The sequence below is a fragment of the Lynx rufus genome, unplaced genomic scaffold (assembly GCF_022079265.1).
Source record: "Lynx rufus isolate CCGP_SWC_20201006 ecotype Redwood Valley unplaced genomic scaffold, mLynRuf1.p SCAF_8, whole genome shotgun sequence".
Taxonomy (NCBI): domain Eukaryota; kingdom Metazoa; phylum Chordata; class Mammalia; order Carnivora; family Felidae; genus Lynx; species Lynx rufus.
Window position 1 is genome coordinate 26406305 of NW_025814896.1, and position 14872 is coordinate 26421176.

The 14872-nt window shown below is 59.5% G+C and overlaps 1 protein-coding gene across 4 annotated transcripts in view; it reads left to right on the forward strand.

Moving 5' to 3' along the window:
* The window catches only part of NOL4L (nucleolar protein 4 like), a 127666-nt gene that overhangs the window by 99039 nt on the left and 13755 nt on the right, over nt 1-14872 (forward strand). For all 4 annotated transcript variants that reach the window (XR_006960275.1, XM_047069127.1, XM_047069128.1 and 1 more), the window contains one exon: nt 21-162. Coding sequence is in view for 3 of the 4 variants with exons in the window: in XM_047069127.1 (XP_046925083.1) it covers nt 21-162 (142 nt within the window). In the remaining variant the exon portion in view is untranslated. The remainder of the gene's footprint in view (nt 1-20; nt 163-14872) is intronic.

Sequence of the window (14872 nt, forward strand, 5' to 3'; positions counted from 1 at the left end):
CCTTCTTTGTCCCTGATCAGGATGAAACTTCTGTGAGCAGTGAAGATTTTGATATGAACGACTCCACATGGATGTCAGCTGACCCACACCTGGCCTCCAGCCTGAGTCCCAGCCAGGACGAGAGGATGCGGAGCCCTCAGAACCTCCACAGCCAAGAGGACGGTGAGTGTCTCTGAGTGGCCAGTGAGGAAGGGGCTGTGCCTGCTTGCAGGGGCCTAGAAATCTGGGCTGGGGCCTGGCGAGGGGTCCTACTGGACCTCAGCATCTCAACTGGATTCCTCAGCATCTCCACCAGCACTCCAGCCCCTGGCTGCAGAGAGAGCAAGTCCTCCCAAAGGTAAATGGAGAGAGCTCTCAGGGGCTGGCAGCCTGACAGGCCGTCCTGCCTGTCTGTTTGCCCTGACGCTCACAGGCTGGTGGGATATGGATGTCGAAGTTACCGTGATTCAGGTCTGGGAAGGCTAATAGTTGCCTGACCCGGAAGAGTTCAGCAGTGAAAGCAAGAGTTAGGCTTCTGCAACTCAGCATGAGGCTATAGGACAGGGTCCCTGCCTGTCACCTTGTGAGCCAGCAGGCAATAAGCTTGTCCACTGTGTGTCCCCAGGCCCTTGTGATAAGAAGTGGCCCAGCTCAGGAGCCGTCTGGCCTCTTCCCTGGCCCCCACTGCCCTCCGGGGCCAGCCAGGCAGCTTCCTGTGGCCTCCCTCGGAACGGAGGCCTTCTTCTTGGCATGGGAGTCTTGGGGTCAGAAGTCAGGTCCCAGGGGTCCACTCTGGAGCACCTGTGTGAAACCCCCAAGGGGCTGGGGCTCTGAGACGACAGTGCCTGTGTCAGTCACGTGCAGTTGTGGGACCCGGGTGGCACCTGTGGTCAGTGTCTCTGGTGGGGCTCTGGGTTGCTGGGGAGGTGATTGGGGGCGGGGGCTGAGCCCAGGGCTGAGCCTCAGAGATCTGGGGTGTAGAGCCAGCAATTAGGAAGGGTCAAAGGTCGGGCCTGGAATGCGGGAGGGAAGTGCAGGGTTAAAAAGGGGTGTAATGTTAACTCTGTGAAACGGGTTAGCCTTAAAGAGTAAATAAGGGGTAGGAGCCTTGCAGTTTGGGTCAAAGTTCGTCTCCATGGCAGAACCCGCGCGCGCCTGCCTCCCGACTGCCCTCACAGGCCTGAATCCGGCTTTGTCTGGGAGGAGACCCAGCCTGGAGGCAGCTGGGGAAGCTGGGCTAGGGGCTGGGGAGCCCAGAGGGTGGTTCTGCCGGGCCTGGAGTATAAGGCTGCTGGGAAAGAAAAGACTTTTGTGCCCTGACACCTCGTGAGGTCGGCACGACCCCCTCGTGCTGTGAGCCTCCCCACCAGAGCCTCCCAGACCAGTAACCGCCTCCCAGTATTCCCACAGGGTGGGGGCAGCCACATGCTGCTGGGGGTTCTGGGGCTCGGAAGTGCCCAGCAGCTGACCTCCCTCCTCATCTGAGCCGATCAAAGGCCACACCCAAAGGCCACACCAAGGGCTGTGCCAGCAGAGCTCAGCCAAGGGCATAGGGTTATACCTTCCCAAGAAGGATCCAGAACATTTTTTTAAAAAACTCAGAGTAGTAGGACTGAATGAGGGGGGCCATATTCCCGCAACTCACTCTTGAAAAAGTCTTATGTTATTGTTGCTCAAAACCGTCCTTTAGGAGTCTGATTTTTGTTGGAGACATCTCCCAGGGAGACTTGGCACTTTGTGGGGAGTTTCCAGGCTCAGGTAGCAGAAGGGAGTATTTCTGTGAGGGTCGCAGGGATTCCTCAGCATCATTTGCCCCGCTGCCCGGGGGCTTGGCCGGTCACGAAGATGAAGCAGAGACTGGGGTCGGCACATCCTGCAGCTGGTCCCACAAGAGCTTCCCAGGGGGAGCCGGCCTGGGTGTAGTCCTGCAGTCCCCCTGCCCCTCCCGCAGCCCCAGGCCTTCCTGGTTGTGGGCACTGGGCTGAAGCAGGCTGGCCTGCTGACAGTGCCAGGGTGTTTATCAGGGCAGGCAGCCCGAGCTGGAGACAGGGAGGACGGTGTTGACTGTGATACCATCAATTTAATTATTTAATCAGAGGCTGTGTCTGGAGGCTGTGGGCTGATGTGCTGGCCGGAGGCCGACCTAGACCCAGTGCGGGGGGTCGCAGGCCTTGAGAAGGCCCAGTTGTCTGGCCTGGTCTCTGCTGCCCCTGCAGGTCCTGGATCTATTGGTGACTGCTGTGTTTCTCCAGAGCAGTGGGTTCCCATAGGGTTTTGGCTGGGTACAGACCTGGCCTAGAGCCCTCCCCAGCCCCCCAGCCCCCACAGTGGCACGCAGCCAGCTCCCCTCTCTGAAGGTGCTTACAGTGCAGACACAAGCCAAGATCCTGCTCCCATCAGTGAATCAACGGGAGACCGTCAGACTACGGGGTGTTCTCGTATCCCCTGTTGTTAACGAAGGACCGGGGTGGGGACAGGCCAAGCAGAGGCTCTGGTCTACCCTGGACTCCGAACCTAGCCACAACCCTCCGTGGTGGCTTGCTGTGTGGTCTCCGGCCCTCGGTCCTCCGTGGAGCTGGCAAATTGGAAAGATGAGGTCTAAAGCCCCCATTGTGAGTCCTGCAAGGCACAGACTATGTCAATCTTGCTCTCTACTCTGTCCCCAGTGACTCCAGCTGTATGCTTGGCACGTTATAGGGGCCTGCTAAATATTTGTTGCCTGAATGAATAAAGAAACAGACATTCATCAAGACCTACCTCTGAGCACCCCATCCGGAGGGGATATAGGCCCACCCTTGTTGGGGATACGGCCCAGAACCATTTCAGGAAGCCAGGTAGCTTGCACACATTCACACCTGTAGGTGTATGTGTTGGGCCCTCCTCTTTCCCCTCCTCCTCCTCCTCCCCCCTGCCCCCGCCTGCCTTCACCACCCCCTCTTCTCTCCTTCCCTTTTCAAATTTTAACAAATGCAGATGAAGACTGGGTCTTGGCGGGCCAGGTCCCTGTGCCGAGACCAGAAGTGAATTAGCACACCAGCTTTCACCCCTGGGAACTTGCCTCTGAGATGTGCAGGGAGTGGGAATGCACTCGCCCTGAAACATGCATGGTTGTGCTTTTTCCCCCAAGCCCGCCACTGCCTGCAAGGATATAACTCACGGATCTCTTTTCTGGGTGCTGTTCCTGGCTCCCTGAAATCACAGCAGCAGACACTGGGCCATGGTGGGGGAGGGGCACACCACGCACAGGGTGCTTCCCTGCTGGGGGCTGTCGCTGCCGTGGGTGAGCATACACTCTTGTCCCACCTCATGAGACGTAGGAGATGATGAAGAGAATTTGGGTGATCTGACCCTTCTCGGGGTAGTGCCGAAGGAGGCTGGCCTCCTGTTTCTGCCTTGGCAGGTATTGGCCATGTGTGAAGTTCCCCAGAAGATGGTGTGGGGGGGGGCCTGGGAACCAGAGGAGCCTCCCCTCACGTATTCCAAGCACTGGCTTCTTGGGGCCAGAGTGATCCAGGCTGTTCCCGCTGCGGCCTCTTGCCCACACGTGGCCGAGTCTTTTCCAGACCTGCAGCTAGGCGCTATCTGAGGCTTTGGCCTATGAGTCCAAATGGAACTCTGTGTACATCACAGGTGCCTGGAAAGACACTTGGTTCAGGGGGTGCCTTCTGGGGTAGAGAGAAGACGCCTGGGAGAAGCTAGCTGTTGAGACTTTGTCCAGAGACACTGTAGCCTGGAGTTGACTTGGGACCAATTTGTCAGTCTGTAGTCATGTCCCGTCAGTGGGATTATCTGCCTAATGTCCATCTCTCCCCCAGAGAGCATAAGCACCCTGAAAGCTAGGACCCCAGAACCTAGCACAGAGCCTGGCACAGGGCAGGTGGGGGTAATGGTCTGTCAAATGGATGCGCGAATGAAATGGTGAACAAGAGCACACACATGGGCAAGGCAAGCCCGCAGGCAGGCCCCCCAGGCTTCAGATGCCGGCCAGGCCAGGGTCCCAGGGGGCCATGGGCGGGCCAGGCAGTCTGGGCTGCAGAGGGCGGGGCCAGGCCAGGGCCTACTCCTTGATTTCTCCTTGATGTGCTTCACTGGCCTCTTGCTCTGCCCCTTCCTGAACGGAAAATGTGAGGCCTGGCCTCCAGAAGGGATGCGAGGGGGTGGGGAGCGGACATTACTCACCTCTCCGGCAGACAGGAAGCCAGCGCCAGGGGAGAGCAGAGGGTCCCGCTTCCCTCTTCCTGCATGGTCGTCTTCCTGCAGGATTGTGGGGGTGGGGATTGCCGGCCAGGGGCTGTGTGGTGTCCTGGGGCATTTCAGGGCCCCTCGTATGTGCCTCTCAGACGAGACCGCTCCTATAGGCCCACAGGACACCACACTGGACCTCTCTTCTTCCCTCCCTCCGGTGACCCGGTGCCGGCACTCCCTTCCTTCAGATGGGGAGGGTTTGGAGCCTCCCCTCCGGTGCCCATGACCAAAGGCACTGGCAGGGGGTGGGGGGGGGGGGTGGTCTTCAGTTCTTTCAGGACTCTTATCAGTTTGGTCATGGGAAGATTGAGCCCCTGTTCCTGCCTTTGAGGAGTCAGGCAGAGAGGGACAGGCACAAGAATGTGGGATCCCTGCCAGGCTGTAAGCCTCCTGAGGGCAGGTGTGCCTCTGTAGAAACCTATCTTAGGTTTCCCCTGGTTTCACAAATATTACATTTATTGTAGAAATTTTAGGGGGAAAAATGGAGCAAAAGAAAAGAAAAAAATACCAATATTTGGGGCATATTTTTCTCAGTCTTTTCTTTGCATATAATAAAAGTCTTGTTAAAAAAAAAAAAAAAAGGCAGGGGGATTATGTAGTGTTGCAGCCACCTTTTTTTCTTCTTAATGTTATTTGCCTCTCCTGTCAGTGATGTGGCATTTTTTGAAGACTGTCCAGTCATCCTAGTGACTGGAATCCCCATTCCCAAGCCTGCTGGGTGCTCAGAGCTATGACCATGCCTTTCCTACAGGGAAGGACATGTCCTCTCCTGAGGGGGAAGTAACTTGCCCAGACCACAAGTCTCTCTGACTCTGGAGCCAGCGTTTGGGCCACTTGTGGGGAAGGACATTTGAGTTCCTCTTTTTCCTTGTTTCAGACAGCGCCACGGGGGGCATCCTCAGGGTCAGGGCCCTGCACCGGGATGAGTGTCCTCTTCTGGCCGTTACCCCCAGCTCTGACCATGGAGTAGCAGCTCAACCAATGGCTGTTGAGCAGCTAGTGGCAGAGATGGGGGACCAGAGGAGGCCCGTGGGAGCAAGCAGGCTGTGTCTGGTGTGATGTTGAAGGCAGGCACAGGGGGCCTGAGGCGTGCCTGGGAGGCTCAGGTAGCAAGCACGTCTGTGCTCCTCCCAGGGAGGAGGCTGGGCAGGGGAAAAGGTGCTGAATGCCAGGGCTGGGGGTTTCCTGGGTCACATGTCTCCAGAAGCTCCCCAGGACTCCAGCCTCCAAACAGGAGAGACGGGGTAGGGAGGCTACAGCCAGGAGGATGGAGAGAGTTGGGGCCATGTCTGTGGGCCAGGTCTCAGTTGGACGTGGCCCCCTGCAGGCAGGCCCTGGCACTGTGCCATGGGTCTCCTGAGCTGGTTCTGGCCAGTCCCGTCCCTGCCCGGTGGTCCTCGGCAAGTCATTGGCTCTGATTCCTGGCTTCTGCTGACGTAGGATAGGCTAATGTGACCATTAGCCCTGAGGTCCTTGGGAGCTCTTTGAGAGAAGACCAAGGTTTCCTGCCTGCTGATAAGTAGGCCCTCCACCGCCCAGAAACGCAGCCCGGGCAGCAGGGGCTGTCCCCTGGGGAGCAGTGGGGCTGTCCCTCCTTTCCTCACCAGCCGGGGCTTCTCCCAGTGTGCCTCCCCCACCTCCCTGCAGCGCAGTGTGCAGGGGAAGGGGGCGGCCGTAGCCCTGCTGCCCTGCCCCAGGCTCGGTCCTGCCTCCACTCACAACTCCTCGCTCCTTGCTGTGGGGCCTGGGGCAGTGATCTGCCCTCACTGGACAGAGAGATGAGAGCTGGGTGAGGCAGTGACAGAGCTTAGTGCAAGCCTGGGACGGGAGAGGCTCAACAAATGGGTGTGGGGCCTTTTCCTCATAAGTGGCCAGCCTGGTGCAGGGGGCTGTGCTGGAGGGCCGGGCGCCCGGGCTCACTGCCAACTGGCACACGCGGGCTGAGGGGCTGTTGGCAGGTCAGGGCCTCCCTTGAAAGGCTGAGGGGTTCTCCTCACTGGTCCCAATTTCCAGACTCTTCACCAGCCTCACTTGGTCCCGTCCAGTCTCTCTATCTGTTCAGGTCCCTCTGGGTCCCGTCTGCCACATGATCCCCATGTGGTCCTGACCACAGCTCCCTTACAGCGTCACACCAGTGTTCCTTGCTCCTGCTGTACAACACACACACACACACACACACCCACACACACACACCCACACACACACACCCACACACACACCCACCCACCCACCCAGAGCCTTGCTTCTTTGGAAAGAGCTGGGATGGGAGGTCAGGTACTCACAGCTTGTCCTGGCATCTTGTGAACTCCTGTCACACACCCTGCTCATATGTGCCAGGGGCCCTGAGTCCTTCAAGCCCCTGCCTCTGGATCCAGCTGACCCTGTCTCCAAGCTTCCACACAGGCAGGTAGCTAGGCAGGCAGCTGTGAGATTGTTCTGCTGTCCAAGGAGAAGGCTCCTGGGCACTGAGGACGCCACGGGAGGGTTCCCAGCAAGGGGTGGATGCTGCTCGTGCAAGGGAGAGGACAGGGGCCGCCCTGCTAGTGGGGAAGGGCCCAGTAGGAGTTGGGAGCAGGCCATTCGGGCTCAGACAGTCCCCAACACCACCCCTGTGCTCCGGATACTTAGTGTGCTCTGTGGATGGTGCCCGCCCTCTGGCAGGCCCACTGCTGGGGTTGGAGCTTTATGGTTTGCTTACAGCTGACTCCCTGGGGACCCCAACGCTCATGGTTGCGTGTCTGCCCTGGTCACTGTCACATTGGGGGAGGATTGTGGCCCCTTCACCGTGGCCAACTGGGGATGGCTTCTGAGGGACTTGTCCTGCAGTGAGCTTTTAAACTGAGCTTTCTCTCTTTCACACCTGTGGTCGTCTTGGCCCTGGCCACCCCTGACCCTACTTGTCTAAGCTAAGGCTAGAAACCGGGTCTGGGCCCCACTCTGTGGCTACAGGTCACACTCCCTCCTTCCAGAGCACGAGCTGTTTGTTCCTAGTCAAGGCTCCAAACATCCACACGGAATGATCCCTCTGCCCTGCCCTCCCCCAAGGAACAGAGAACTGGGGCCCAAGTCTTTCTGGGGATTGGCCATGGGCCACCCTGGCAGTCCTGGGTCACAGGAAAGTGTCCATCATCAGCTGGGCTGCTGGCTGCACAGACAATGCTAGGCTGTCCTGGCCTCCAGCCACTGAGGGGTGAGAGAGGCTGGGAGACAGCACCGAGGGATCCCTTTATCCCAGGAGCAGGCGGGGCCTGCACAGCCCTGGCCTTGTGTGGGCTGCCAGGGTCTTAGGCCCCCAGATGCCTGTGAGGACATTAGAGCAGGACAGACTCCCTGGCCTGGGGTGGTGAGGTTGACCTGCTAAGGGAGAGGGCGACCCCCACACACCCCTGGGAGATTAGCCTGCATCTGCTGGCCTGTGGGGGAGATCAGAGACGTCCTGCTGCTCCTGCCGCTCGGTCTAGGATGCGTTAGACCCCAGTTCTCCATTGACCCTCTGCAGACACAGCCCTGCTGTGCTGGAGAGCATACCCAGGGTGGGTGGGGGCTGTGCAAGAGAGGCATTGCCACCCCAGCCTGTCGAAGGGCAGCTTTCTCGGGAACCAGGAAGTGACCAGAGCCATGGTGGCGTCATCACTCTGACCTAAGGACTGAGGTGCACCGAACCCAGGCTGGCTTCCGGGAAGGCTGGTGGAGGACCTTCCAGGGCCCTCAGATGCCACACACACACACACACACACACACACACACACACAGGCTTTGGGGCCCAGGCCCTGCCCCGTGAATCATCCACACATGGTCACCTGAAGTGGCTCTGTTTGCTCTCAGAACACACGATTTGTTTGGTAGGGGGGGTCGTAGGGGTGCAATGGGCATATTGGCTGGAGCTTTGTACGTTGAGTTAGCATGGATTTCTCGCTGCCCGTGCTTGACCTAGAGGGTGGGGCCAGGGAGATGTCAGGCCTGGGAAGACACAGACCCAGTCTGTCCATAGCGGGAGCACCTCCCGCTGGGCATACCTGACCAGTGCGTGTTGGGGGAGAAGCCGAAGGAAGTGGGGTGGCGGCAGAGGTGGGGACCGTCCCACAGTACAGATGGGCAAATGGAGGCCTAGAGGAGAAAGAGCGCAGGTGCCTTGGGAAATCGGGGGCCCGTCTGGGCTTTGCCACACACGCGGTGTGATCGCCGATGACTCCCCTTGGGGAGCCCCTGGTTCCTCCCCGATGCCTGCCGTGGGGTGCTTGCGCAGATCGGAAACAGTGTGCCTGGCGCCTGACACTTAGTATCTCCCCCACTGAAGGTGGCACCCGTCCCCAGTGCCCTGATGCCAGCCCTGCTCCGGCCCCCTGCCCCCAAGACCCAACTCATCTGTGGGTCAGACACCTCACTAGGGGCTCCTGCACTGAGAGACAGGATTTCAGTTTGAGGGGGAAATCTAGGTCTGTGCTGTCTGATACTATGGCTGTAGATGGCTATTAGAAAGGCTCCTGCAAACTGAGGTGTGCTGTGTGTGTGAAATACGCACTGAGTTTCAAAGGCGTCGTATGAAAAAAGAATGTAAAATAGCTCAGTTTTAACACAGTATTGACTCCTTGTTGAAATAAGATTTTGACTATATTGGGCTAAATAAAATAGATTATTAAAATTCATTCTCTCTGTTTCTTTTCACTTTTTAAATGTGGCTACTAGAAAACGGGAAAGTCCATGGCTGGCTCACGTTCTGTTTCTATTGGACAGCACTGCTCTAGTCTCTGAGGGCCCGGGCATCGGTGCCTGCCTAAGGAACGACCTGCAAAAGGCCGGGCAGGAAGGCGATGCCGTGGAGTAGAGGTGCCGGCGTCCCTGGGTCCGTGGCATTAGGAGGCAAGAGCGGAGGCCGGTGGGGAGCATGGTGGGGAGCAGGGGCCGGCCTGCCCCTGGAACCACAAGGGTGGGATGGGATTCTTCGAAGGGACAGTTCGGTGGGCAGCCGGGGGCCTGACGGCCAGACCGCGGGGTGGGCACCCCGTGTGGCCCTGTCACCCAGGATGGTGGGATCCCAGCAAGACCGCCTCGTCCAACTCCTCTGTGTCCCCCGTCTGACCCCAAGGCCCTCCCCCTTCCTTCCGGGAGGAAGAGCAGGGTAGCCTGCCAGGAGCCTGGTGCTCCTGGGAACTATGCATCATGTAAACATGGCCCAGGCCACTGGCCTTTGTCAGAGCAGGCGGGGACCGGCCCTGGTGAGGTGCACACCCAAATTCAGAGCGCGGGCGGAGGAGGAGGAAGGGCCGGCTCTGCAGACTCCCTGCGCCTGCCCTGGTGTCTACTCCTCCCAGCCCATGGTGGGGCTGCCGGCTCCAGCCCTCTACCCTCCTCCTCCCCCCAGCCCAGCTCTTTTGTGTGTGAATTATCGATGCCCCCTCCTTTCCCCCTCCTGGCCGCCGCTGTGACAGAAGCCCACGGAGGAGGGGGCGCTGCCTCAGCCGCCGCCCCTCTGGCCGCAGAAGGCAGCCCGCGCTGGGCATGCCGGGTGGCGCGGCCACAGGCCCGGCCCGTGGTCTCAGTGGTGGGGTACCTTCCCACCTTTTCCCAGCCCGCCCTGGGAGCTGGTGCGGGTCACCCACTGGGAGAGGGTGCCGCTGGCTGCGGCCCCAGAGCCCGGTGTGGCGATTGGCGGCTCGCACAGAGCCGGGCTTGTGCGGGCTGCGGGGCGCTGGCGCCCACATAAGGGCATTGTTTGCCGAGGTAAAAGGGGTTTTTGTCTCCTTCTGGAGACGGGACAGAGGGAGGAACAATTTCCCCCATTCATCGCTAATTCCCCCATTGGAATAGCAGCACATCGCCCCACGTTAAATAGATGGGCACCTCGGCCCTTCCCTGCCCGAGGCGTTCCGGGCACAGGTGGTGGGCTCCGCGTCCTGCCCGAATCGGGAGGTGTCCTTTGCCAGAGCCGGGGAGGCCTGGCTTTGTGGAAACGTTCAGAAGGGGTGCACCCCCCAGCGGCTCCCCTGCGGCCACTCAGAGCGCCCTTCTGTCTGTTGTTCACACACAGTCACAGGCTGGGGGCAGTCTCACCCCGCTGGCGTTGTTCTAGGCTCCGGCGGCCTGGCCTTGGGTGGGATGCCCGTCCTGCCACAGCAGGACACAAGAGGGTCACTTCCGGCCAGGTCTGGGACGGGTTGGACCAGAACACGTGTCCGCCGGGGAGACCCGTGGCCGGAGGCCTGCGCCCTGGAGGGCCCGACTCCCACACCCCGTGTGTCAGGGCCCCTGCTGCCCGTGGGGCCAGCTGGGTTCTTTCACAGGGTCATAAAGTGTCAGAGCCCAACAGGGCGTCAGCGGCAACTCCCTGGACTGCAGATAAGAGGAGCCAAGGAGGCGGGCTGTGCCCAAGGTCGGGAGACAGTGAGGCCCGCACCTGCTCCCCCTGCCCTGGCCCCGCCGGCCTCATTCGGGCACGCGTTTGAATATGTGCCTATATCTCCTTTAAATCACACTGTTTTGGAGGGAGTGGGGAGGAGGGAAGAATTGGGAGCGGACCGGAACCCAGCTTGCCTCAGCCTGGGGTGCTGACGCTTCTCTCTGTTCCTTCTTTCCCCGAAAGGTGCCAGGCGCGGCGGGGGCTGCCGCCAGCCCTTCCTGTGGGTACCAGCCACCTCAGGACTGAGCTAGGGGGACCGACCCAGTGGGGCTGTGGTGGGCCACAGTGAGGAGACAGCCTGGCTTGGGCTCCAGTCCCTGGGCTCCTCCCAGAGGGAGGATTGTGGATCGCTCAGAGACTCCGGCTACCTTCCCCAGTAAGGAAACTGTTGGCTCCTGTAACCGAAAAGTCTAGGTTCTTCTTTGGCTTTAGGCAGGGATGGATATAAGGGGGATTTATTCCTGACAGCTATTCAGCCCTGCCAAACGGGCTCAGCAGCCCTGGGGGCTTGGGGGAGCACTTCTTTCCAAACATTTCAGCCAGAGCCCCAGGATTGACTTTCACGGGTCCAGCTTGGTCACATGCCCACTGACCGCCGGGATGGGCTGTGCCGACTGGCCAGGCATGGGGCACGTACTTCCCCCTGGAAGACTCGGGGTGCCCTCCCCAGAGGAAAGGGGTATGGGTTCTGGAGAGGCGGGAGTGATCTGGGCCCACCCAGCACAGCCCTGCTGACCCTGGGTCTGCTGGGCTGGGGCAGCTTACGTGGGGAAGGGGTGCTGGGCACAGGCCACAGACGTAGTATGTCAGAAGGTGATTAAAATGGTCTGGGAAAAGTAGGTAAAGGGGTCAGCCTGTCAGAGCGGGGGCAGGGAGGTCTTACTGAGAAGGTGACCTTGAAGCAAATCCCTGAGGGGGAGAGGCAGCTGGGGACAGAGTGTCGGAAGAGGGAACAGCAAGTGAAAAGGTAGGCAGCTGGCGCAGCTGCAGTGGGTGGCAGCAAGGGGCCCCCTCTGGAGGGAGTCTGGCTTCCACTTAGGGGGTTGAACTCCATTCATGCAGCTGCCGCTGCCGGGGCGGGGGGGGGGTTGCTGACGGATGTGTGTCACTTACCCCCCTCCCCAGCAGCACCTTTGCCCCCGCCAGGGTCAGGGGCCTTCTCCCTAGTCCCAGGGCCTTCTCAGCCTCCTCCCGTGAGGCTTCTTCCATGGGCTGCTTCTTACAAAAAGCCTTCCCTCCTTCCCTCCCTCCTGGTGTCCCTCCCTCCTTGGGAGGAGTTCTGGAGATGGGGCTCTGCCATCGGGGCTCAAGGGCCAGAAAGCTCACGACTGTCTTTTTGGGGCCCAGTCTCTTCTGGAGCCCTGTGTCTGGTTTTTTGCTCACTGGAGTATGAGTCGCCAGGACAGCGACCACCCTCTCTTTTCACTGCTGAGTCCCCAGTGCCCCTCATGGGCCTGACACCAGGAAGTGTTCAGGCAGGGAAGGGACAAGGGTGGGAAGAGCATCCCTCCGCCTCCTCCTCCCTGGCCCACCTCAGATTTCGCACCCGGGCTCTGGCGGGGCCCTCCGGAGCCCCTGTGTGTAGGAAGCAGGTGCGTTATGAAGGAAGACAGCGGGGCATAGAGAACCAGCTTTTTCTTTTTTAGCGCCTACTCTCTACGCCAATATTGTCTACACCTCATGCATCCCGGTTTACTGACAGGAGACGCATTTGGAAAGGAAACCGAGGCTCAAGGAGGTAAAGTGGCATCTTCAAGGTGACACGGCCCCTCTGCATTCTGCCTAAAACCCACGGCCTCTCCAGTTGGCCAAAAACGGACCCGAGTGGGAGGCAGTCCGTGAGCGGGTGGCGCTGCGGGTGGTCGGCACGCGGGTTGAGGGTGGCCCCGGCAGGATGACAGGGGAGCACACGCTCGAGGTGGGCTGTGTGTGTGGCTGGCTTTCCCTGCCCCCGGGCGAGGTGCGGAGGTGGGAGGGCCTTGGCCTGTGGCGGGAGGAGGTGGGAACAGAGCTTGTGAACTGGGGCCCGCTGGCCTGCTCAAGGTTTTGGGGTTCTTTTGGTTTTGGGGGGACTTTTGTGGTGAAATATGTATAACATAAAAATCTTATGTTACGTTTTAACCATTTTTAAGCGTACAATTCAGCGGCATTAAGGACATTGACAGTGTTGTGCAACCAGCACCGTTATTTCCAAAATACAGTGTTCCTCACCCCAAACTATATCCATTAAGCAGCAGCTCCCTGTCCCGCCTCCTCCAGGCCCTGATACGTTTTCTGTCTCTATGCATGTGTCTAATCCACACACTGGGTGGAAGGGGACTCATTCAGTATTTGTCCCGTTGTGTCTGGCTTCTTTCACTCAGCATAATGCTCTCGGAGTTCATCCGTGTTGTAGCGTGTGACAGTATTTCATTCCTCTTTAGGGCTGAACAATATTCCATTGCATGGATAGACCACATTTGGTTTGGCAAGGTCTTTCAAAATGGAAACAATGTAAGTCAGTCATTAACATTTTAAAATCTGGATATTTACATAATGGTGCAGATTTCCGGTTTCTTCTAAAAACTCAGGATGCCTGGTCTGGACTCCTGGCACCTCCTGGTCCCACCTGCGCAGCCACTTCCCTTACTGGACGAGAGCAGCCTCGGAGTACTGGGAAGAGGGTGCTGTGTTGCGGTCGGAGCCAGTGCCTGTGGCTGTCTGGCCGAGCAGCAAGGATGCACAGCCCTGGGGCCACCCTGGGCTCCTGAGCTGTGGGAGGCTGGGAGTAGGTATGCATCTCCTTTCCCCCTTCCACCACAGGTGTAGGGCAAGGGAGGTCCGTCCTCCCACGACGAAACCTAGTCAGAGAGGCAGGTGGTTGGGGTGCCACCCGTGGGCCTGTGCAGGGGTGTGGCACCGCAGGAGGCCGTGGGCCTGACGCCCCTGCGTTGGGACAGTTGGCTCACTGTGTGCAGAGCATGGTGCCTTCCTAGCAACCCCTCCTTCCAGAAGAGGAAGCCAAAGCCCTCCAAGGTCAAGCAGCTGGCCTATTAGGAATGATGCCAGGGTGTGAAGTCTCACCTATAAGGTGGGCTAAGAATGGGCACCTGCCAGAGCAAACAGGGGTTCACGTGATCAGTCAGTATAGGGGCCCATCCCTGCCTTCCAGCTCCTCAGCTCCAGAAGAGGCTCCTGCATGTGTGGGGGCTTCTAGGCAGCCGTCAGAACTCACCCTGGGCCAGGCAAAGGAGGCACGAAGTATCCCCAGGAAGGACGGGCATTGGGCTGTAACTCCTTCCCAGGGACAGTGGAAGAGGAGGCCTGCCCTGAGGAGGAAGCATTGAGCCAGGCCTCGAAGGTAGACTGAAATTTTCTGAGTTAGAAGCAACATGGCAGGCAGACAGCAGAGCCTGAGCCCAAGCAAAGGCCTGGAGATGTGAGGTCCCGCGGTGGCCAGGAGGGTGGGGTCTGGACTCCAGAAGTCAGGGGACTAAGAACACACCCAGCGGGAGTCTGGAGGATAGTCTTCAGGGGTCTTTGGAGAGCAGGAAGGTTATGGAACAAGAATAGGCTGGTGCTGGAAAGGGGTGGGGTGGAGGTGGGTGTGATGAAGGGAGGGAGGGCAGCCACTTTCCTGTGGTTTGGTAATGAGCATCTGTCCCTCCAGGAGGGCTGGCACCTTGGTTGTCATTGTTACTTTGTTTCTCAGCCTGGGACTGTGGGGGCATGCAGTAGGTGCTCAGTAAATACTGCCGGGCAATTTGTTTATTCCGCCAACATCTGCGCTGGTCGCTGGAGATCCTTCTGGAGGAAAACCAGGCCCATCTGTGATGGAGGAGGAGGGGGGCAGCGGTCGCGTGGTGAGGTCCTGGAGGTTGCAAGGACGCAGGCCCAGGGACTCTGGGGTGTCGTTCAGCAAGCAGGGAGCTGTGGGGCGGCTTTGAGCAGAGCCTGGAGCTGACCTGCAGGAGGATGAAGGGAGCCGTGAGCTGCCCGGAGGAAGAGGAGAAGGAGGGGCAGCCTGGCCCAGGGGACCTGCGGCAGCCAGTGGGGGAGGGGTGCCACTTCACCACGGCCTTTCCCATCCCCCTCTGCCCCGGGCTCGGCTGCTTGATGGGCAGCCCGGCCCCGCCCCCGGGCAGCCGGGAGGCCAGCGATTGGTTGGGGCGCTAGAGCCGCTCGGTCGCCATGGGGACGCTCTGGCGGTGCGCGTGCCCAATGCCCAGCCCCGGGGACTAAATCTTCATAATCTGCTGGCTGGGAGAGTGG